General features: G+C 42.9%; 1 protein-coding gene across 5 annotated transcripts in view; it reads right to left on the bottom strand.

The window, feature by feature from the left end:
* Positions 1-25,468, bottom strand: part of EGF (epidermal growth factor) — a 236,617-nt gene that overhangs the window by 185,157 nt on the left and 25,992 nt on the right. For 4 of the 5 annotated variants that reach the window (XM_077278954.1, XM_077278944.1, XM_077278948.1 and 1 more), the window contains exon 2: positions 2,251-2,450. In XM_077278954.1, the coding sequence (XP_077135069.1) occupies positions 2,251-2,450 (200 nt within the window). Of the gene's footprint in view, positions 1-2,250; positions 2,451-25,468 lie in introns of those variants that run through there. The other variant, XM_077278957.1, reaches the window with a different exon arrangement.

Below are 25,468 nucleotides of genomic sequence, written 5' to 3'. Positions count from 1 at the left end.
AATTATTATTAAGGCATCAGAAACTTCCGCAGGTTCTCTCACCTGTGAAATACTAAGGAAATCCTGAAAACATGATCTGTTAGGGGCCATGAGGACTGGAGTTTGGGAAACATTGATTCAGATTGTAAACTTTTATGAGAATGCTATCTTCTTTCGTCTCAATGTTTTTGGGAAAGTGGGGTTCACCTCATTGTTTTTAATTACTTGCTATTTAATTTATTATTTTTCCAATTGTAAAGGAATGTGGAATAAGTTTGTGTGTTATAAAAAAAAGATGATGATGACTATTATTAGTAATAGTAGTATTATTAGAGGCACATTCACTCACAAGGAAGGATCATTTTGCACAGTACTGAAACTTTTAACTATAAATACTTAAAAAGTTGATAAAAACTGAATACTTTTGTTGTTGTTTCACTGAAAAAGTAGTAGGAATACCCTGCATTACCTACCAGGTGGCACAGAAGACATTTTTTCAAAATATCGGTGGAATCAAGCTAAAGAACAAGAAAAGTTCCAGTCCAAGGAGAAGTAAAAAATTTGGAACTCCCCTCAACCTCTCTACTTCATTTTCCCATATAGACTTCACAGTCTATAATGCCATACTCTATACTCCTACAGACATCAGTGTAAGGCCGGGGTCACACTTGCGAGTGCAATGCGAGAAACTAGCACGAGTCTCTCACATCAATACCCGGCACTCGGGACCGGAGTGTGCGACTGAATGTATTTCTGTGCAGCTGAACAGTCCTGTCCGAGTCCCAGCAGCAGTGCCGGGTATTGATGTGAGAGACTTGTGCTAGTTTCTCACATTGCACTCGCAAGTGTGACCCCGGCCTAAGAATACAATGCCTCATGTAGTCAACTAACTGTGAACTTCAAAGACAATGGGTCGGGGCACCAACCCCGCATCACATGGGCATAGGGCAAAAAATGGAAACAAAACGCAGCAAACAAGGTGTCGAGGCTTAAAACCACTGGACATGTGGAGCTGTCTTATTTTTTTTTCCTTTCTCACTTACTTCTATCCTGTTCTTTTATTTTGTTGCTTGGTGACTTCCTTTACTCTGACTAGGGCAAAAAGTGTAAGATGTAGGAGGTATTCATATTAAGTAAGCAATTTTTGGGTTGTGGAGTTATTGGTCTTGCCTCAATCATATGCTATAGTTAAATCTTCATATACTGACACACCAAAGTTGCACTTCAGGGTCATGAACTTATTTTCTTCCTATTATACTATTATGATGATCTGATGTGTGTGTGTGTATGTATATATGTGTGTGTCTATCTATGTATGTTGTTTTTTTTCTGTGTCCGCATTCATTGTCTAATTTGTTATTATTTCTTATGTCTTGAGGCCTTATGCCCTGAATTCATTTGCTTTCCTATGATCCACTGTATAATGGGTCAATAAACACTTTGAAATATTAAAGATCAATTCTCCCGATAAATGAGCGTTTTGCTTGTTCATCGGATAATTGGCAGCCTGTTTACACTGAAAAATTATCATGAACGAGCGTTCTTTCAGTCTAAATGCAACTTTAGCCTTTAAGCCACTGGAAGAGAAACTGTTCAAAGCTATTAGTAAGTATAGAATAAAATGAAATAAACCCCTTCATGTTGCGAAGTAGGATATATGAAATATATATAGGCATATGGTCTGGAGACATCTTCATGGGTCTGCCGTAAGCAACTTCCCTCTGACTTGATATACACGTTATTTTTTTATTGTTTTATATCATCTTATTTCAGGACTGGTTTTCTATGCATCATTCACTACCATCCCTATTCCATTCTCGCTATTGTTATCAGTTTTAGAAAAAGAATAAAGATATTATAAAAAGACAAGATAGGGACCAGATTCATGAAGTCTTTTATGAAAACTATACAGCGGTCATTATCTAACACAAAGGCAAGTGTAACATTCTCACATACATGCCAAAAAGGGCTGGGAAGAATGTTCTCTTATGTAACTCAAGGAAGAGAAGCAGTCACTGCAGTCCATATGCCTAAAAAACACTGATCAAAATGACATTTGTGTGAATGCGCAAGGGCAGGAATTCAATGAACGCCTGGCTACAGATATTTTTAACTGATCAGTGAAAAACTTGTGGAAGTAAGCGACTATTCTAGCCTTGCTGATGATTTTCTTATCTGTATGGCTAAAAATAATGGTAACTACCTCCATATATATGCTGTGTTATCAGCAAGCATGATAAACGTATCCATAGTTTTGTTCTGACACTTTACCTCACGTTTAGTTTTATTTAGAAATATCCTCTGTATAAAACCTCTGTTAGGATCAAGCCAGTAAAGTCTTCGTTCTTGAGAGTCAAAATCCAGTAATACTGCCGATCCTGCGTTTCCCACTATTGTCTTGAGATTAGTACCATCAGTGTCGATACTCAGAATATCGTTTCCACGACTGATCAACAGGAAAGGTGTTGGACCTGAAAAAATATGGGTAGACTAGAAATTATACATTTTTACAAAATGTGTGCTTAAAGCTTTTTAATTGATTTAATAATGAGTTATGCCATAGCCACATAGGATAGCCCAGAGTTCAAGACCCCTACATTTAAAGAAGACCACGCCCTTTATTTAGACCAGTTCTTCTCACCCCTCACCTTGTGCCCCCAAGTTGATGGTGAGGAGTAGATTTCACAAAAGTGACTGTAAGCTGCACAGTATTTTCTAGGGCTGCAGCAATCAATGGTTTTATAACATTAATGATGTTCCCGAGAAACGGGGTTCTGAAGAGCCCTATGAGAATGGAGGGGTGGTTGATCATGTGCACCTCCAATCCATTCATTTTTAGAGGGACACCGGCGCTTAGCTGGTCTACAGCATTCCCATAAGAATGCATGTAGTGGCAGTGAACATGAATGACCACCGCTGTATTCGCATGGGTCTCTTCAGAACTCCGGTTCTCAGGCTCAGTCGGGGTCCCAGCAGTTGGACCCCAGCAATCGGGAAGTCATCCTCTATCTTATGGATAAGAAATCACTTTCAAACTTGAGAATACCCCTTTAGGCTCAGTTCACAAATTACTTAGCCTTTGAAATAAACAAAGGAGACTTCTCTGTACTTACACATTGACAGATGCCATATTCCACGGTTAACACAAAACCCATTCTTAATTAAAATAAAGACACAAAACCTCAAATTGGAAATCAATGGCGGTTGTGTTTATTCAGGGTGACATGAAATAAATTAATTGAATATTACCAATAAATATCTTAATAAATAATTAAGTTGGGCGATTTTACCCTCAAATAAACAACCACGACAAGGAAAGGAACACAACAAAATTGGGTGGGCGGGCGGGATCTTCTCTCTTCATTAACGATATGAGGAAAACTGAGGGAAAACTGCCTATATATAGACAAGATTCTTCCCGTTTTTTTACAGCTGACTAATGAAAAGGCATAAAAAGAGCGCCAACAAAAACCAGAAATAACCAGCTCGTGTTACCACAGCTTTACACATTACTCATTTAACCCTAAAATTTCATATCAGAAACCATCCAAATATAAAACCAAAGTGATATTAAAGTGAAAAATGAAAAAATAAACTGTAGGGTTTGTGTTCCCATGAGACCTCCCCGAAAACTTGGCTTCAGGGGAGGGCTTCCATTAGTAGCTAGACATATTCTCAAGAGTGTCTTAGGAACAAGGAGGGGTAAATTACCAGTAATGACCGGTTTCCACAGATCAAATACTGAAGCTGCTGGTGGAGGTATTATCTAATTTAAAGGTTACTGTGCTGAAGATTATTTACACTGAACAGTAAAGTGTGAGAATATGCTAAAAATGTACACATTGCTTACGTAAATTGCAAATATACGATGAACCAGTCTATTCTACCTGGGAAAGATCAGATCTGGGACGACATAACTTCACTGCTGACACTTATTGCCAAGATAGATGGTAAATTACATGAGCCAGATAGACGCATTCTACCTTACAGTGCACACTACTGAGGCACCTGCAAGTGCCATTCTGACATCCTTATTCCCTATGTCGTTATTTATTGGTGGTTCTGTTATAGTGAATTTTCCTGACTGGGGTAAGATTTGTGGCACATCTCACTCCAACATGCCCACTCATAAAGACCAAACAACAAATAGGAGGGCCCAGCATGGAAATATGAATCCCGAACCTAAAAAACTTGACATTTATTTAGAAGAAAATGTAACCTCTTCATGACATATTATGTATGCACGTCAGAGCGCCCTTTTGGTCAGTCAGCACCTTTAGAGTCAATGACCCTATTGGCGCATACTTCCAAATCCTGTTTTGGAGGGAGTTCGTACATAAGCCCCGACGGCTCCAAAACACAATGTGAAAGCACCCTGAGGGATCACAATCATTTAACCTATTAGATACTACAGTCAATAGCCCATCCCCCAATTGTTTGTCTTGACAGCCTAGTACACGCTCCTATGTCTGCAATCTTTATACTCCAGTGAAACTCAAACCAAAAGTAATGAAATATTGAAGTTTATCACACAAGAAATCAAATGTTCAAATGGCCAAGTCTCTTAGTGAAACAATAAAACATGTTAAAAAAAAATAATAATTAAGCAGACTTATTTTATTTTAAATTGAAACAGGTCCCATAGGGGGTCCCATAGGGGCATGTCCAGTATATTTGTCAGCAGAAATCAACATATCATGTAGTCACCAAGTATCATACCACGTCTTCAGGGAATGCAACATTAATCCCATTGCCATTTTTCTACCTTGAAACTACACCTAGGGGCAGTAATTAACCCCCTGCAAGTAATATAATCTTTTCAAATTAGCCAACGCTAGTTCTCGGTGTGCGTGTAACCTAGGTAAGCCTTGGGTTTTACCATCCACATTTGTATTCTTGTTTTTGTAATAATAAATCATTTGTATGAAATATAAATCTGGATAATGGATACTTCAGTCACAATAATCGAGAATGTCCATAAATTCAGCATAGTTTTCAATTAAGCATGACGCACCATGACATTTTAGTGCCCCTGGTTTCCCAGCAACTGTGGTATTACGGAGGCCGTGTCCTGAAGAAAAAGTAGCTTAGCAAAATACAAAGGCACTGTGCAGTATCGCGCCAGGCTGCTGTGAATAGAAGAATGAACGGCCTGGACGAGAAATGAAAAGCCCCTTTATGTTACCTTAACACATAATGCTTTAGAGGAACAAGTGAGAATAATGAACAATCCCAAATCCTTGGCAGCCCTCAATGGTGTGTAGACAAGCACACATTTTACACTTATCTGAAGGCATGAGAAAGACCCTGATGAGGCAGAGCAGGGCATTAGTATGCTGAGCAGGAAGAGACCGGGGACATGAATGTTAAGCCGCAGATTCAGGACAGATACTAATGCCGAAAATATGTCGGCACACAAACAATTTTTGCACCAGAACTGATATCACTATTAATACTGTGTGCCAATTATTTCACTCAGTACTATGCTACAACTTAAGACTTGTAGAAAATAACACTGTGGACCTTTACACTGATAAAATAACATATTGATAATGCAGCTATTGCCAGATAAGGATGATTATTGTCACATCGAAAAAAATTATATTCAAAATGTATTTATAAGAAGTTAAAATTAGTTTTTACCGTTCATTTCCAATCACAGGGAGTTTCTCAGCAGATCACATGTAATGACACAGACAACAGCACAAAAACTATAGACCCTAGTATGCAAATTGCCTCTTCTGAGAAAAAGAGGACTTAACTCTATAGCGCCACCTGTTGGAAGTAGCGATCCTACAAGTCACAATCAACCCTTTAACGAGTCGTGCAATATGACTTAGGATAAAAGCCAAATCAGTATCTCAATTCGCAGACACGGTGTTTTGGGCTGTTGGCCCTCAGTATACACTTGATACTTGAGTGCGTGCCTGCAGAATAGACATGCTCTGTGCTGGTCACTGTTTTCTGAAGTTACTCTCTAAAACTGAAGTGGAAGAGAGCGTACATGGAATTATTCTTAAGGTGTCAATATATTCACATACAATAGATTTGTTAAAGCCATTCATCTGAATGGTGCTAGGTGAAGGTACACAGGGCAGATTTTTAGGCATTGCTGTTCAAAAGTTTTAGGCAGGTGTGGGAAAAATGCCGCAATGTAAGCATTCTTTCATTAATTGAAGCATTAATTGTTTATTTTTTTATCACTTAACAGAATGCAAAGTGCACGACTAAAAGAGAAATCTAAATCAAATTAATATTTGCTGTGACTATCCTTTGTTCTTCAAAGCAGCATCAAAGCATAAATCCTAGGTACACTTCCACGCAGTTTATGAAGAAACTCTGCAAGGAGGTTGTTCCAAACATCTTGGAGAGCTAACCACAGATCTTATGTAAATGTAGGCTTCAGAAAATTCTTTTGTCTTTTCATGTAATTTCCGAAAGACTTGATGATGAGATCAGGGCTCTGTTGAGTCCATATCATCACTTCCAGGACTTCTTGTTCTTCTTTACACTGAAGATAGTTCTTTATGACTTTGGCTGTATCTTTGGGTCATTGTCCAGCAGCAGAAAACACTTGGAGTCAATCAGACATCTCTGGGGTGGTAATACATGATGTACAAATATCTGCTTGCATTTCTGAGTATTGAGGACACCAAGAAATTGGCAAAAAAGAGGACCAACGGTGGTTAGCTAAAGAAACTGAATGCAGCAGATCAAAGACATATCATATTTCCTTCCCAATCCCTTCAAAATCAGTAGATGTTCAGCAGTGCCATGAGCTCAGAACTACTAATTACTAGTAGGACCCAGATACACCTACCTACTATTTGCAGAAATCTGGTCAGAACTGTTCTTCATGGAGGAATTGTGGTGAAATAGCCATACCTTTGAAATAGAGACAACATCATGTGCATTAACTGAGCAAGAAAACCTAGGAACTGGGGTGCAGAAATATGTCAACAGATTCTCTGGACTATTGTGTCGAAATGTTAAATATTTGGTTGTAACAGAAGACAGTTTGTATGTCACAGGACTGCAAAGAGGTACAGGAATGACTGTAAGCAGGCAACAGTGAAGCATGGTGGAGGTTCCTTGCAAGTTTTGGGGCTGCAAATGGAGATAGAGGATTTGGGCTGGATTACTGGTGTCCTCAATGCTGTATAATACAGGCAGTTACTTATTTACTTATCCATCAAGCAATACCAGTAGGGAGGCGCCTGATTGGCTGCACATTTATTCTGCAGCAAGACACAATCCCAAACATACAGTGAATGTCATTAAGAACTATCTTCAATATGTAGAAGAGCAAGAAGTCCTAAAAGTGATGAAATGGCGACATCAGAGCCCATATCACAACATCATGGAGGACGAATTGGATTACATGAAGAGACAGAAAGATTTGTGCAAGCTCACATTAACAGATGATCTATGGTTAGTTCTCCAAGATGTTAGGAACAACCTCCCTGCTGCATTCATGTAAAAACTGTGTGTAAGTGTAATAGAGTGCAGGGTTGAGTATGTCACCACGGAACAGACAGACCAACTGATGAGGGGAATTTATTAACAGAAGTAAGATTCTCCTCGCAGGGAGTAAACAGGGGGTTAATAGAGATAAAGCAAAACAGTAAACAGTTAAGCGGAATCGCAACGGTTAATGTTCTTGCAACTTATCAATCCAGGGAGGTCCTGACTTGAGGGTCCTTATTCCAACGTGGGTACAGTGACCAGCAGTGCTTGAAGATCCTGAAGTCTCTCCTCTGTCTCCTGGACACTCCGGGGTTAAGTCTCTGCAGCCTATTCTCAAAGTGAAACTGAAAGCAGGAAGTCACACAGCCACTCTGCTGCCAGTCTCTGTATATTGGGCTGACAGTCTCTCTCTCTGCAGCAAGAATACACACACACTGAGCAGTTTACTTTGTCACACTCAGGGGTCCTGGCTTGTCAGTGCGGTCACCGGGGATGCGCGATCAGGTCACTGTAAGGGGATACGTCTTCTCTGATTATGGAGGCTTCCAAGTCCACACTCTCACATCCAGCCACCACTATGGCTGGTATCTCAGCCTCAGTGCCCTCACGGGGAGCACTGTCTAATGGGGAGCGCGGCGCTGCATCCTGCTTTCTCTCTGGTGCGCTGTCCCCTCTCTCTGGCGCGCTCTGCTCTCCCGCTCTTTTCTGACCACACCCCCCTCTCTTCCTCTCTGCCCCCAGCAGTCACATGGTCCCTTCTGTCCAGGGCAGAAAGTCTTCCCCCCGACAACCCAGCTGTCTGACTAAGTGGTTCCAGGTAAGGAGCAGGGAAAGCAACCTCCTTACATTAATATATCTAAAAATAATGCTGTTTTGAAGACAAAAGGTGGCCATATCAAATATCGATGTGATTTAGATTTTTCATTTGTTCATTCATTTTGCATTTTGTAACTATTAACACTTCTATTTTTTTTTTTAAAGCATTTTTACTTTGCACCATTTTTTTTATACATGCTTAATACTTTTGCACAGTACAATATTTTTGAAAAAAAATCAACTGTGAGGTAAAATATGCTAAGGGTAGGTCAAACTTGAAAAATTTTATAGAAGCCCCTTTTACAGACCACCGAGTATACATTGTTCCATGTCCCTTTCGTGCGCTAAACATACAACTCGGGGCCAGGGTTCCATTTTTTGACGTGATATCCTGTTATCATGTACAAGAAACCTCTTGAAAGTAGAGCTTTTCAATAGGCTTTGTGGCACTTAGGTGATTTTTCAACTCTTCCAAGAAACTAAGATATTTTTTACTTCTTCATTGTTCCCTGTCCATTCAATATCTATGTGATTTGCCAAAAACAGTCAATACCAGGACTAAACTGCTTTTGCTGTGAAGGAACAGATGATTGGCCTCAGGGAGACCAAAACATCCAACACCGCGGAGACACCATCACGTGTTTCTCAACGCAGTGATCCAGAACACTGCCCCCATCCCTTATGGGAAATATGCAAATGCATGTAGGATAGCTGCGGAGACACCATCATGTGTTTCTCAACGCAAGCAGTAGTGTTGAGCATTCCGATACTGCAAGTATCGGGTATCGGCCGATATTTGCTGTATCGGAATTTCCGATACCGAGATCCGATACTTTTGTGGTATCGGGTATCGGGTATCGCAACAACATTAATGTAATAATGTGTAAAAGAGAGTATTAAAATAAAAAATATTGCTATACTCACCTGTCCGACGCAGCCTGGACCTCAGCGAGGGAACCGGCAGCGTTGTTTGTTTAAATTTCGCGCTTTTACTTGGTTACGTGAAGTCCCGGCTTGTGATTGGTCAGGGCGGCCATGTTGCCGGGACGCGGACCAATCACAGCAAGCCGTGACGAAATTACGTCACGGCTTGCTGTGATTGGTCCGCGTCCCGGCAACATGGCCGCCATTAACCAATCACAAGCCGTGACGTCACGGGAGGCTGGACATGCGCGTATTTTAAAAAGCGCGCGTGTCCAGCCTCCAGTGACGTCCCGGCTTATGATTGGTCACGGCGCCATGTTGCCGGGACGCGGACCAATCACAGCAAGCCGTGACGAAATTACGTCACGGCTTGCTGTGATTGGTCCGCGTCCCGGCAACATGGCCGCCATTAACCAATCACAAGCCGTGACGTCACAGGAGGCTGGACATGCGCGTATTTTAAAAAGCGCGCGTGTCCAGCCTCCCGTGACGTCACGGCTTGTGATTGGTTAATGGCGGCCATGTTGCCGGGACGCGGACCAATCACAGCAAGCCGTGACGTAATTTCGTCACGGCTTGCTGTGATTGGTCCGCGTCCCGGCAACATGGCCGCCCTGACCAATCACAAGCCGGGACTTCACGTAACCAAGTAAAAGCGCGAATTTTAAACAAACAACGCTGCCGGTTCCCTCGCTGAGGTCCAGGCTGCGTCGGACAGGTGAGTATAGCAATATTTTTTATTTTAATTCTTTCTTTTACACATTTATATGGATCCCAGGGTCTGAAGGAGAGTTTCCTCTCCTTCAGACCCTGGGAACCATCAGGAATACCGTCCGATACTTGAGTCCCATTGACTTGTATTGGTATCGGGTATCGGTATCGGATTGGATCCGATACTTTGCCGGTATCGGCCGATACTTTCCGATACCGATACTTTCAAGTATCGGATGGTATCGCTCAACACTAGCAAGCAGTGAATAGCCAGACCTTTCCCCGGGAAGGAACAACCACGGGAAGGGCAGCATCCCATAAAGGAAAACATCCAATACAGGAAAACCACCTATGCCAAGCATGGTATCCATCCACAGACAGCTGTTTCAGGGTGTTTGCCCCTCATCAGTGTGGAGTAGGAATCTACAGCATCATCAACAGAAAAATAAAAAAGTTATAGCTCTCAGAATAAAGCGATGCAAAAACAATTATTTTTTTATATAAAATAGTTTTTATTGTGTAAAAGCGCCAAAACATAAAAAAATTACATAAATGAGGTATCGCTGTAATCGTACTGATCTGAAGAATAAAGCTGCTTTATCAATTTTACCACACATGGAACGGTATAAACGCCCCCCCTAAAAGAATTTCAGGAATTGATGGTTTTTGTTCATTCCGCCTCCCAAAAATCGGAATAAAAAGCGATCAAAAAATGTCATGTGCCCGAAAATGGTACCAATAAAAACGTCAACTCGTCCCGCAAAAAACAAGATCTCACATCACTCTGTGGGCCAAAATATGGATAAATTATAGCTCTCAAAATGTGGTGATGCAAAAACTATTTTTTGTAATAAAAAGCGTCTTTTAGTGTGTGATGGCTGCCAACCATAAAAATCCGCCAAAAAAACACTATAAAAATAAATCAAACCCCCCTTCATCACCCCCTTAGTTAGGGAAAAATAATAAAATTTTAAAAAATGTATGTATTTCCATTTTCCCATTAGGGTTAGGGTTAGGGCTACGGTTAGGGCTAGAGTTAGGGCTAGGGTTAGGGTTGGGGTTAGGGCTAGGGTTACGGCTGGGGTTAAGGTTGGGGTTAGGATTTCAGTTAGAATTGGGGGTTTCCACTGTTTAGGCACATCAGGGGCTCTCCAAACGCGACATGGCGTCCGATCTCAATTCCAGCCAATTCTGCTTTGAAAAACTAAAACAGTGCTCCTTCCCTTCTGAGTTCTCCTGTGTGCCCAAACAGTGGTCCCCCCCAACATATGGGGTATCAGCATTCTCAGGACAAGTTGGACAACAACTTTTGGGGTCCAATTTGTCCTGTTACCCTTGGGAAAATAAAAAGGTGGGGGCTAAAATATCATTTTCGTGGAAAAAAAAGATTTTTTATTTTCACGGCTCTGCGTTATAAACTGTAGTGAAACACTTGTTGGTTCAAAGTTCTCACAACACATCTAGATAAGTTCCTTGGGGGGTCTAGTTTCCAATATGGGGTCACTTTTGGGGGGTTTCTACTGTTTAGGTACATCAGGGGCTCTGCAAATGCAACATGACGCCTGCAGACCAATCCATCTAAGTCTGCATTTCAAACAGCACTCCTTCCCTTCCGAGCTCTGCCGTGCGTATCAGCGTACTCAGGACAAATTGGACAATAACTTTTGTGGTCCAATTTCTCCTGTTACCCTTGGGAAAAAAATATTGCGGGCTGAAACATCATTTTGTGGAAAGAAAAAATGATTTTTTTAATTTTCACAGTGCTACATTCTAAACTTTAGTGAAACAATTGGGGGTTAAAAGTGCTCACCACACATCTAGATAAGTTCCTTAGGGGGTCTTCTTTCCAAAATGGGGTCCATTGTGGGGGGTTTCCACTGTTTAGACATGTCAGGGGCTCTCCAAAGGCGACATGGGTTCCGATCTCAATTCCAGCCAATTTTGCATTGAAAAGTCAAACGGTGCTCCTTCCCTTCTGAGCTCTGCCATGTGCTCAAATAGTGGTTTATCCCCATATCTGAAGTATCAGCGTACTCAGGACAAATTGCACAACAACTTTTGGGGTCCAATTTATCCTGTTACCCTTGGGAAAATAAAAAATTTGGGGCAAAAAATCATTTTTTGTGAAAATTAATATGACATTTTTTTTACGGCTCTACATTATAAACTTCTGTGAAGCACTTGGAGGTTCAAAGTGCTCACCACACATCTAGATTAGTTCCTTAGAGGGTCTACTTTCCAAAATGGTGTCACTTTTGGGGGTTTCCACTGTTTAGGCACGTCAGGGGCTCTCCAATCGAGCCATGGGTTCCGATCTCAATTCCAGCAAATCTTGCATTGAAAAGTTTGTCTGCCATGTGCCCAATCAATGGTTTACCCCAACATGTGGGGTATCAGCATACTCAGGACAAATTGTACAACAACTTTTGTGGTCCAATTTCTCCTGTTACCCTTGGTAAAATAAAACAAATTGGATCTGAAGTAAAAATTTTGTGAAAAAAAAGTTAAATGTTCAATTTTTTTTAAACATTCCAAAAATTCCTGTGAAGCACCTGAGGGGTTAATAAACTTTTTGAATGTGGTTTTGAGTACCTTGAGGGGTGCAGTTTTTAGAATGGTGTCATTTTTGGGCATTTTCTGTCATATAGACCCCTCAAAGTCACTTCAAGTGTGAGGTGGTCCGTAAAAAAAATGGTTTTGCAAATTTTGTTGCAAAAATGAGAAATTGTTGGTCAACTTTTAACCCTTATAACTCCCTAACAAAAAAAAATTATGTTTCCAAAATTGTGCTGATGTAAAGCAGACATGTGGGAAATGTTGTTTATTAACTATATTATGTGATATAACTCTCTAATTTAAGGGCATAAAAACTAAAAGTTTGAAAATTGCTAAATTTTCATAATTTTTGACAAATTTTGTTTTTTTTCACAAATAAATGCAAGTCATATCGAAGAAGTTTTACCACTATCATGAAGTACAATATGTCGCGAGAAAACAATCTCAGAATCAGCAGGATCCGTTGAAGCGTTTCAGAGTTACGACCTCATAAAGTGACAATGGTCAGAATTGTAAAAATTGGCCCTGTCACTTAGGTGAAAACAGGCTTCGGGGTGAAGGGGTTAAATAAGCATAAATTGAATTTGCCAGTTGAATCTAACCCCAAAAGAGACTTAAATTTAATTATCAAAATTTGTGGAATTCTTAAAATACCAACATGTTTTGAATATTTGAGCTTTGTATTGAACATTACATAGCCAAAAGTATGTGGCTATTATTTCATAGACACTGATTATAGACAAAGTACATAAAATCAAGCACATAGCCATGTAAACTCCACAGACAGACAAGATGTTGCAAGCACTCAATGATGTTGAACATTGCACTCTAATAGGATGTCAACTTTGCTAGTTTATACAATTTCTGTCAAAAACCTAAAAAAAATTGAGCCAGAGCATACAGTATGTTGGTTTAACCCCTTAGTGGCAGAGCCAATTTGGTACTTAATGACCGAGCCAATTTTTACAATTCTGACCACTGTCAATTTAAGAGGTTATAACTCTGGAACGCTTTATCGGATCCCGCTGATTCTGAGATTGTTTTTTCGTGACATGTTGTACTTCAAGTTGGTGGTAACATTTCTTCGATATTACTTGCGATTATTTATGAAAAAAATGGAAATATGGCGAAAATGTTTAACATTTTGCAATTTTCAAACTTTGTATTTTTATGCCCTTAAATCAGAGAGATATGTCACAAAAAATAGTTAATAAATAACATTTCTCACATGTCTACTTTACATCAGCACAATTTTGGAAACAATATATGGGTTAAAAGTTGACCAGCAATTTCTCATTTTTACAACACCATGTTTTTTTTAGGGACCACATCACCTTTGAAGTGATTTTGAGGGGTCTATATGATAGAAAATAACCAAGTGTGACACCATTCTAAAAACTGCACCCCTCAAGCTGCTCAAAACCACATTCAAGAAGTTTATTAACCCTTTACGTACTTCACAGGAACTAAAACAATGTGGAAGAAAAAAATGAAAATTTAACTTTTTTTTGCAAACATTTTACTTCAGAACCATTTTTTTTAATTTTCACAAGTGTAAAAACAGAAATTTAACCACAAATTTTGTTGTCCACCCATATGTGGAGGTAAACCTCTGTTTGGGCGCACCGCAGAGCTTGGAAGTGAAGGAGCACCGTTTGACTGTTTCAATGCAGAATTGGCTGGAATTGAGATCGGACGCCATGTCGCGTTTGGAGAGCCCCTAATGTGCCTAAACAGTGGAAACCCCCCACAAGTGACACCATTTTGGAAACTAGACCCCTTAAGGAACTTATCTAGATGTGTGGTGAGCACTTTGAACCCCCAAGTGCTTCACAGAAGTTTATAACGTAGAGCCGTGAAAATAAAAAATCGCATTTTTTCTACAAAAATGATCTTTTTGCCCCCAAATTTTTATTTTCACAAGGGTAACAGGAGAAATTAGACCACAAAAGTTGTTTTGCAATTTCTCCTGAGTACGTCGATACCCCATATGTGGGGGTAAACCACTGTTTGGGCGCACCGCAGAGCTTGGAAGAGAAGGAGTGTCGTTTTACTTTTTCAATGTAGAATTGGCTGGAATTGAGATCGGACGCCATGTCACGTTTGGAGAGCCGCTGATGTCCCTAAACAGTGGAGACCCCCCACAAATGACACCATTTTGGAAACTAGACCCCTTAAGGAACTTATCTAGATGTGTGGTGAGCACTTTAAACCCCCAGGTGCTTCACAGAAGTTTATAACGTAGAGCCGTGAAAATAAAAAAATCGCATTTTTTCTGCAAAAATGATCTTTTTGCCTCCAAATTTTTATTTTACCAAGGGTAACAGGAGAAAATGGACCCCAGAAGTTGTTGTACAATTTGTCTTGAGTACGCCGACACCCCATATGTGGGGGTAAACCACTGTTTGGGCGCATGGCTGAGCTCGGAAGCAAAGGAGCGCCATTTGACTTTTCAATGCAAAATTGACTGGAATTGAGATCGGACGCCATGTCGCGTTTGGAGAGCCCCTGATGTGCCTAAACAGTAGAAACCCCCCAAAAGTGACCCCATTTTGGAAACTAGACCCCCCATGGAACTTATCTAGATGTGTAGTGAGAACTTTGAATGCCCAAGTGCATCACAGAAGTTTATAATGCAGAGTCGTGAAAATAAAAAATATATATTTTTTAACAATAAAGATTTTTTAGCCCCCAAGTTTTTATTTTCACAAGGGTAACAAGAGAAATTGGACCCCAAAAGTTGTTGTCCAATTTGTCCTGAGTATGCTGGTACTGTCATGAATCCCCAATGGCTAGGGATAGCACAGGACAAGCAAGGTACAAATAAATAACGGACGAGCTCTAGGGTGATGGAACCTGGGCTGACCGCTGCCCTACGCCTGACAAACGCAACTAGAGATAGCCAGGGAGCGTGCCTACGTTGGTTCTAGACGCCACGCACCAGCCTAAGAGCTAACTAGTACTGCAGAGAAAATAAAGACCTCACTTGCCTCCAGAGGGATGAACCCCAAAAGGTATAGTTGCCCCCCACATGTATTGACGGTGAAATGAGAGGAAGGCACACACATAGAGATGATATATATAGGTTTAGCAAATTGAGGCCCGCTGTAAACTAGAAAGCAGAACGATACAAAAGGGGTCTGAGCAGTCAGCAAAAAACCCTAATCAAAAAACCATCCTGAGATTACAAGAACCCATGTGCCAACTCATGGCACATGGGGAGAACCTCAGTCCACTAGAGCTACCAGCTAGCATAGAGACATAATAAGCAAGCTGGACAAAAAACCAAACAACTGAAAATCAGCACTTAGCTTATCCTGAAAGATCTGGGAGCAGGTAGGCAGGAACCAAACAGAGCACATCTGAATACATTGATAGCCGGCAAGGGAATGACAGAAAGGCCAGGTAAAATAGGAAACACCCAGCCTCTGATGGACAGGTGGAAACCAAAGGCCGCAACCCACCAAAGTCACCCAGTACCAGCAGTAACCACCAGAGGGAGCCCACAAACAGAATCCACAACAGTACCCCCCCCTTGAGGAGGGGTCACCGAACCCTCACGAGAACCCCCAGGGCGATCAGGGTGAGCTCTATGGAAGGCGCGGACCAAATCAGTCGCATGAACATCGGAGGCGACCACCCAGGAATTATCCTCCTGACCATAACCCTTCCACTTAACCAAATACTGGAGTTTGCATCTGGAAACACGAGAATCCAAGATCTTCTCAACAACATACTCCAATTCTCCCTCCACCAGCACCGGAGCAGGAGGCTCAACCGAAGGAACAACGGGCACCTCATACCTCCGCAACAACGACCGATGGAACACATTATGAATAGCAAACGATGCTGGGAGATCCAAACGAAAAGATACAGGGTTAAGAATCTCCGAGATCCTATAAGGACCGATGAACCGAGGCTTGAACTTAGGAGAAGAGACCTTCATAGGGACAAAACGAGAAGACAACCACACCAAATCCCCAACAAGAAGTCGGGGACACACGCGGCGACGGCGATTAGCAAACTGCTGAGTCTTCTCCTGAGATAACTTCAAATTGTCCACCACCTGATTCCAAATCTAATGTAGCCTGTCCACCACCACGTCCACTCCAGGACAATCCGAAGACTCCACCTGACCAGAGGAAAAACGAGGATGAAACCCCGAATTACAAAAAAAAGGAGAGACCAACGTGGCAGAACTAGCCCGATTATTAAGAGCAAATTCGGCCAGTGGCAAAAAAGCAACCCAGTCATCTTGATCAGCAGAAACAAAACACCTCAAATAAGTTTCCAAGGTCTGATTAGTTCGCTCCATCTGGCCATTTGTCTGAGGATGGAATGCAGACGAGAAAGACAAATCAATGCCCATCTTGGCACAAAACGTCCGCCAAAATCTAGACACAAACTGGGATCCCCTGTCAGAAACGATATTCTCCGGAATCCCATGCAAACGAACCACGTTCTGAAAAAATAAAGGGACCAACTCAGAGGAGGAAGGCAACTTAGGCAAGGGCACCAAATGAACCATCTTAGAAAAGCGGTCACACACAACCCAGATAACGGACATTTTCTGTGAAACCGGGAGATCAGAAATAAAATCCATGGAAATGTGCGTCCAAGGCCTCTTCGGGATGGGCAAGGATAACAACAACCCACTGGCCCGAGAACAGCAAGGCTTAGCTCGAGCACATACTTCACAAGACTGCACAAAGGTACGCACATCCCTAGACAAGAAAGGCCACCAAAAAGACCTGGCCACCAAGTCTCTAGTACCAAATATTCCAGGATGACCAGCCAACACAGAAGAATGGACCTCGGAGATGACTCTACTGGTCCAATCATCCGGAACAAACAGTCTTTCTGGTGGACAACGATCCGGTTTATCCACCTGAAACTCCTGCAATGCACGTCGCAAGTCTGGGGATACGGCGGACAATATTACCCCATCCCTAAGGATACCAGTAGGCCCAGAGTCTCCAGGAGAGTCAGGCACAAAACTCCTGGAAAGAGCATCTGCCTTCACATTCTTTGAACCTGGCAGGTATGAAACCACGAAATTGAAACGAGAAAAAAACAACGACCAACGAGCCTGTCTAGGATTCAAACGCCTGGCAGACTCAAGGTAAATGAGATTCTTGTGATCAGTCAAGACCACCACACGATGTTTAGCACCCTCAAGCCAATGACGCCACTCCTCAAATGCCCACTTCATGGCCAAAAGCTCCCGATTACCCACATCATAATTGCGCTCGGCGGGCGAGAATTTTCTAGAGAAGAATGCACATGGCTTCATCACCGAGCCATTAGAACTTCTCTGTGACAAAACCGCCCCCGCTCCAATCTCGGAAGCATCAACCTCAACCTGGAAAGGAAGTGAAACATCTGGTTGACACAACACAGGAGCAGAAGAAAACCGGCGCTTAAGTTCATGAAAGGCCCCCACGGCCGCAGGAGACCAATCAGCAACATCAGCACCCTTTTTAGTCAAATCAGTCAAAGGTTTAACAATACTGGAAAAATTAGCAATGAACCGACGATAAAAATTAGCAAACCCCAAGAACTTCTGTAGGCTCTTAACAGATGTAGGTTGTGTCCAGTCACAAATTGCCTGAACCTTGACGGGATCCATCTCAATAGTAGAAGGAGAAAAAATGTACCCCAAAAAAGAAATCTTCTGGACTCCGAAGAGACACTTTGAGCCCTTCACAAACAGAGAATTGGCCCGCAGAACCTGAAACACCTTCCTGACCTGTAGAACATGAGACTCCCAGTCATCAGAAAACACCAAAATATCATCCAAATACACAATCATAAACTTATCCAGATATTCACGGAAAATATTGTGCTTAAAGGACTGAAAGACTGACGGAGCATTGGAGAGTCCAAAAGGCATTACCAAATACTCAAAATGGCCCTCAGGCGTATTAAATGCGGTTTTCCACTCATCACCCTGTTTTATCCGCACCAGATTATACGCACCGCGAAGATCTATCTTAGTGAACCACCTAGCCCCCTTAATGCGAGCAAACAAATCAGTCAATAATGGCAATGGATACTGATATTTGACTGTAATCTTATTCAGAAGGCGATAATCTATACAAGGCCTCAGGGAACCATCTTTTTTTGCCACGAAAAAAAAACCTGCTCCCAGAGGGGATGAAGATGGACGAATATGTCCCTTTTCCAAGGACTCCTTAATATAATTCCGCATAGCAGTATGCTCTGGCAGTGACAGATTAAATAAATGACCCTTAGGGAACTTACTGCCAGGAATCAATTCTATAGCACAGTCACAATCTCTATGAGGAGGGAGCGAATTGAGCTTAGGCTCCTCAAAAACATCCCTATAGTCAGACAAAAACTCAGGGATCTCAGAAGGAGTAGATGAAGCGATTGAAATCGGAGGTGCATCATCATGAACCCCCTGACATCCCCAGCTTAACACAGACATTGTTTTCCAGTCCAGGACAGGATTATGAGTTTGTAACCATGGCAGACCCAGCACTAGTACATCATGTAAATTATACAGTACAAGGAAGCGAATCACCTCCTGATGAACGGGAGTCATGCGCATGGTCACTTGTGTCCAATACTGCGGTTTATTCATAGCCAATGGTGTAGAGTCAATTCCCTTAAGAGGAATAGGAACTTCCAGAGGCTCCAGACTAAAACCGCAGCGTTTAGCAAATGACCAATCCATAAGACTCAGGGCAGCGCCCGAATCCACATAGGCATCAACGGAAATGGAAGACAGTGAAAAAATCAGAGTCACAGACAAAATGAACTTAGGCTGCAGAGTACCAATGGCAGATTTATCAAGCTTTTTTGTGCGTTTAGAGCATGCTGATATAACATGAGCTGAATCACCACAATAAAAACACAATCCATTTTTCCGCCTATAATTTTGCCGTTCACTTCTGGACTGAATTCTATCACATTGCATAGTCTCAGGTGCCTGTTCAGAAGACACCGCCAACTGGTGCACGGGTTTGCGCTCCCGTAAACGCCGATCAATCTGAATGGCCATAGCCATAGACTCATTCAGACCTGTAGGCGTAGGGAACCCCACCATAATATCCTTAATGGCCTCAGAAAGACCATTTCTGAAGTTTGCAGCCAGGGCGCACTCATTCCACTGAGTAAGCACCGACCATTTCCGAAATTTTTGACAATATATTTCCGCTTCATCATGCCCCTGAGAGAGGGCTAACAAAGCCTTTTCAGCCTGAATCTCCAGGTTGGGTTCCTCATAGAGCAATCCCAATGCCAGAAAAAACGCATCCACACTGAGCAATGCAGGATCCCCTGGTGCCAATGCAAATGCCCAATTCTGAGGGTCGCCCCGCAGGAAAGATATTACAATCCTGACCTGTTGAGCAGGGTCTCCAGAGGAGCGAGATTTTAAAGAAAGAAACAATTTACAATTGTTCCTGAAATTCAGGAAGGTAGATCTATCTCCAGAGAAGAACTCTGGAATAGGAATTCTAGGTTCAGACATGGGAGTGTGAACAACAAAATCCTGTATGTTTTGAACTTTTGCCGCGAGATTACTCAGGCTGGAAGCCAAACTCTGGACATCCATGTTAAACAGCTAAGATCAGAGCCATTCAAGGGTTAAGAGGAGGTAAGAAGCAGCTAGACAGCAATTAAGGGCTAGGCAGCAAAACTCTGAAGGGGAAAAAAAAAAAAAAATTTCCCTTAAACACTTCTTTTTCTCCTGCTTCAGCCCAAACAATTAACACTTTGTTGGCCGGCTATACTGTCATGAATCCCCAATGGCTAGGGATAGCACAGGACAAGCAAGGTACAAATAAATAACGGACGAGCTCTAGGGTGATGGAACCTGGGCTGACCGCTGCCCTACGCCTGACAAACGCAACTAGAGATAGCCAGGGAGCGTGCCTACGTTGGTTCTAGACGCCACGCACCAGCCTAAGAGCTAACTAGTACTGCAGAGAAAATAAAGACCTCACTTGCCTCCAGAGGGATGAACCCCAAAAGGTATAGTTGCCCCCCACATGTATTGACGGTGAAATGAGAGGAAGGCACACACATAGAGATGATATATATAGGTTTAGCAAATTGAGGCCCGCTGTAAACTAGAAAGCAGAACGATACAAAAGGGGTCTGAGCAGTCAGCAAAAAACCCTAATCAAAAAACCATCCTGAGATTACAAGAACCCATGTGCCAACTCATGGCACATGGGGAGAACCTCAGTCCACTAGAGCTACCAGCTAGCATAGAGACATAATAAGCAAGCTGGACAAAAAACCAAACAACTGAAAATCAGCACTTAGCTTATCCTGAAAGATCTGGGAGCAGGTAGGCAGGAACCAAACAGAGCACATCTGAATACATTGATAGCCGGCAAGGGAATGACAGAAAGGCCAGGTAAAATAGGAAACACCCAGCCTCTGATGGACAGGTGGAAACCAAAGGCCGCAACCCACCAAAGTCACCCAGTACCAGCAGTAACCACCAGAGGGAGCCCACAAACAGAATCCACAACATGGTACCCCATATGTGGGGGTAAACCACTGTTTGGGCGCACGGCAGAGCTCGGAAGGGAAGGAGCGCCATTTTGGAATGCAGACTTTGATAGAATTGTCTGCGGGTGTTATGTTGCGTTTGCAGACCCCTAATGTACCTAAACAGTAGAAACCCCCAACAAGTGACCCCATTTTGGAAAATAGACCCCCCAAGGAACTTATCTAGATATGTGGTGAGAACTTTGAATGCCCAAGTGCTTCACAGAAGTTTATAATGCAGAGTAGAGAAAATAAAAAATATTTTTTTTCCCACAAAAAAGATTTTTTTAGCCCCCAAATTTTTATTTTCACAAGGGTAACAAGAGAAATTGGACCCCAAAAGTTGTTGTCCAATTTGTCCTGAGTATGCTGGTACCCCATATGTGGGGGTAAACCACTGTTTGGGCGCACGGCAGAGCTCGGAAGGGAAGGAGCGCCATTTTGAAATGCAGGCTTTGATAGAATGGTCTGCGGGCGTTATGTTGCGTTTGCAGAGCCACTGATGTACCTAAACAGTAGAAACCCCCAAGTGACCCCATTTTGAAAACTAGACGCCCCACGGAACTTATCTAGATATGTGGTGAGAACTTTGAATGCCCAAGTGCTTCACAGAAGTTTATAATGCAGAGTAGTGAAAATAGAAAATATTTTTTTTTTCCACAAAAAAGATTTTTTAGCCCCCAAGTTTTTATTTTCACAAGGGTAACAAGAGAAATTGGATGCCAATATTTGTTCTCCAATTTGTCCTGAGTATTCTGGTACCCCATATGTGGGGGTAAACCACTGTTTTGGCACACGGCAGAGCTCGGAAGAGAAGGAGCGCCATTTTGGAATTCAGACTTTGATAGAATTGTATGTGGGTGTTATGTTGCGTTTGCAGAGCCCCTGATGTACCTAAACAGTAGAAACCCCCACAAGTGACCACATTTTGGAAACTAGACCCCCTAAGGAACTTATCTAGATATGTGGTGAGAACTTTGAATGCTCAAGTGCTTCACAGAATTTTATAATGCAGAGTAGTGAAAATAAAAAAATATTTTTTTTTCCCACAAAAAAGATTTTTAGCCCCCAAGTTTTTATTTTCACAAGGGTAACAGGAGAAATTGGACCCCAAAAGTTGTTGTCCAATTTATCCCGAGTACGCTGATGCCCCATATGTGGGGGTAAACCACTGTTTGGGCGCACGGCAGAGCTCAGAAGGGAGGGAGCGCCATTTGACTTTTTTAGCGCAAAATTGGCTGTCGTGTTTGGAGACCCCCTGATGTACCTAAACAGTGGAAACCCCCAAATTATAACTCCAACCCTAACTCCAACACACCCCTAACCCTAATCTCAACCCGATCCATAATCCTAATCACAACCCTAACGATAATCACAACCCTAACCCCAAAACAGCCCTAATCTCAACCCAACCATAACCCTAATCAAAACCCTAAATCCAACACACCCCTAACCCTAATCCCTAACCCTAATCCAAACCCTAATCCCAAACGTAACCCTAATCCCAACCCTAATCCCAAACGTAACCCTAATCCCAACCCTAATTCAAACCCTAACCCTAATCCCAACTCTAACCCTAACTTTAGCCCTAACCCTAACTTTAGCCCCAACCCTAACCATAACTTTAGCCCCCGTCGTCACAAAAAAAGTTCAATGTAACCTTTTTTTTTGTACGTCGCGTCCGCCATTTCCACGCATGCGTGGCCGTAACTCTGCCCCCTCCTCCCCAGGACATAGACTGGGCAGAGGATGCGTTGAAAAACTGCATCCGCTGCCCACGTTGTGCACAATTTTCACAACGTGCGTCGGTACGTCGGGCCGACGCATTGCGACCGCCCCGTACCAACGCAAGTGTGAAAGAAGCCTAAGGCTACTTTCACACTAGCGTAGTACTCGGCCCATCGCAGTGTGTCGGGCCGACGTACCGATGCTAGCGTTGTAAGCGCCGCACAACGGGTGCAGCGGATGCTGTTTTTTCAACGCATCCGCTGCCCCATTGTGAGGTGCGGGGAGGCGGGGGCGAAGTTCCGGCTGCGCATGTGCGGCGCCCCCACCGCCGCAGGGCCGAGGGGTACCCGGTACCGGGCCTCTGGGCTTCTGCTCTGGGGTTGTCACGGTGGCTAGGCCCGGTTCGTGACCCTGCCGGCGGGAAGGCGACGTACAGTCAATAATGATGATAGAAGTATGCAGTGTAGCGGTGGTGAGGCTGTAGTGGTGCGATGTAGTGGTGCAGTGCAGCAAATAACGAGGACACCAGGTTGCAGTCTCTTTACCTCTTTACTGATGATCTCTGGGTCCTCAGTCCGGAATCCAGATCACCAGGCTGCGCAAGTCCGGCCGGTCCAATGGCACCTCCAGAGTTCTCTTAACAGGTGGAAATCTGTGCCTTCCTTCTAGCGCTATGTGTTGTAGTCCTTCCCTGCTGTGCTTACAGAAAGTCCTCACAACTGTTGTGTCTGTTTCTTAAGTTCCCTCACAACTTGATTAGATGATCTTCCACTAATCTCCGTCCCTTCCTGATGTTGCGGTCAGGACGGCACCCGTTTGACGGGTAGGCTCGGAGCTCTTCCGGGACCCTAGAGTCGCCCCTCTCCACAAGTTGCCCCCCAAGACTGCATAGGTGATAAAGGTGAGACAGCCCGCCTGAGACTGACTGTCCTGCCGTAGGTTTCGAAGTATTGCCTGAAGCTGTCTGTAGAAATACTTCCTTCGGCGTTCCGGCCACCGGTTGTTTGCGCCTCAGTAGGATGTTGTCTCGGTCTCACAGCACGACCCCTACTGGTATTCTCCTTCTGCTCTGATCTCGTTTCTCACCCAGCACAATCTATCTCGCTTCCAATCCCTTCTCGGGCACCGCCACTATACTGTGCAGGCACGGTCCCTTCACGTTCGCTCTAGTTGCCAAGCCCCTGTCAGGATCCCACCCCTGACAGGGACCCTACTGAATCTTCTCCCGCAACACCCTCTGCCACAAGGTGTTGCCTGGTTCCCATCCAGTCAGCTTTCTGTCTAACTTCCTGCCTGACCCCCAGTTTTACCTGTATGTGGAGAGTGGCCTAGTAAATAGAACCCTTAGCTCCCCCTGGAGGCCCGGCGGTGAAATGTATTGGTGTCTGTGATACCTGATCAGATGAACTCCTTCAGTGCCATTAGACGTACCATAGCTCCCCTTAGTGGCGGAGCCATAGTACTGCAACGACCAGGACTCTGGGGCGCTGCACTCCCCCCCCCCCCCCCCGGTTAAATCCAGTACTCCGGGACTGGGAAGAAAACAACAATACAAGTTAGCAAAAAGACATACATTTAGTTGAGTGCAAATAACAATAAGTATACTTGAACAGAGCTTCCCTTTATGGGAGGTGAGGACACTTGAACGTTACAAACATGGTTAAATAACATAGCAACATGCTATAATTAACTTTTCTTACCCAACCGGGTATTCTACTTAGTACAACTTCTGGAACAATAATTTAACATTGCCTTTAAAGGACGTACACTCTAAATCTAAAGACCTTCTTATAATCACATTATAAGGCAATTTAACATTTACATTCTCCTTCTTTAAATCTGCAGGACCGCCTGTCCTAACGGCACCAGACCTACTGCCTCTCCTTTCTTACAGGACCGCTTCTTTCAGCCCGAGCCTTCTGTCTTTTCAACTACTATACATAGTATAGAACATAACATACTTTCAGTTTAGGACCACTGAGCCATCTTCGTATGGCTCCTAGGAGGACTCACTGACTAACCCCTACGGGTTCACTTTCTGTCCTCTGTAACACATCATTAACTCTTTCTTTACAATAAACTAACTTTCTACGGAGGACTCAGGGTTTACCTTCTATCCCCATTTTCTATCAACATTATCAACTATTTTCTTATAACATCAACTTTCATCATTACTCTCTTACTAGTAACTATGCAGGACACTGTGCCTACCCCTACGGGCCTACTGCATCTTTCTTCTAGCTCTCACACTTTCTTCTAAGGAACATTATCAACATTTCTTTTTACAGTTAACCAGTTCAATACACATAACTTCTACATGTAAACATTATCATTTTCTTTCACAGCATTATCATCACATTACTGTTCTAAAGCAGTATTACTCATAAGTACACAATTGGACATCCCCTTTAAGAGGGAATCAAGTTTTTCTGAGGTAGCATATCTTCTCAGGCTACCAGTCCATACTCAGCAAAGGCTCCGGTGCGGTATCTTCGCAAAGAGTCTCTCTTTAAGTAAAACCATTAGGAAGCGCCTTTAAGAAGGTGCAAACTATTTACAATGAGTTTGTATCATGCACTGTTCATGATCGCGGCAGTTCTAGAAACTTTTGTAAAACTTGCAACAAAGTAAACAAAAACAATAGGGATCCCGGGTCAACAAAGGGATCCCTTTAAGAGTTAACCCTAAACGGGTTCAGCAGCAAATCAGGAAACAACAGTTAAACAAACTATGTACATTTTCGGGGTTTCGAGGTTTA

Source organism: Ranitomeya variabilis, chromosome 1 (genome assembly GCF_051348905.1).
Source record: "Ranitomeya variabilis isolate aRanVar5 chromosome 1, aRanVar5.hap1, whole genome shotgun sequence".
Lineage (NCBI taxonomy): Eukaryota > Metazoa > Chordata > Amphibia > Anura > Dendrobatidae > Ranitomeya > Ranitomeya variabilis.
The sequence above is the reverse complement of the archived record's forward strand: the minus strand, read 5'-3'. Positions and strand labels throughout refer to the sequence as shown.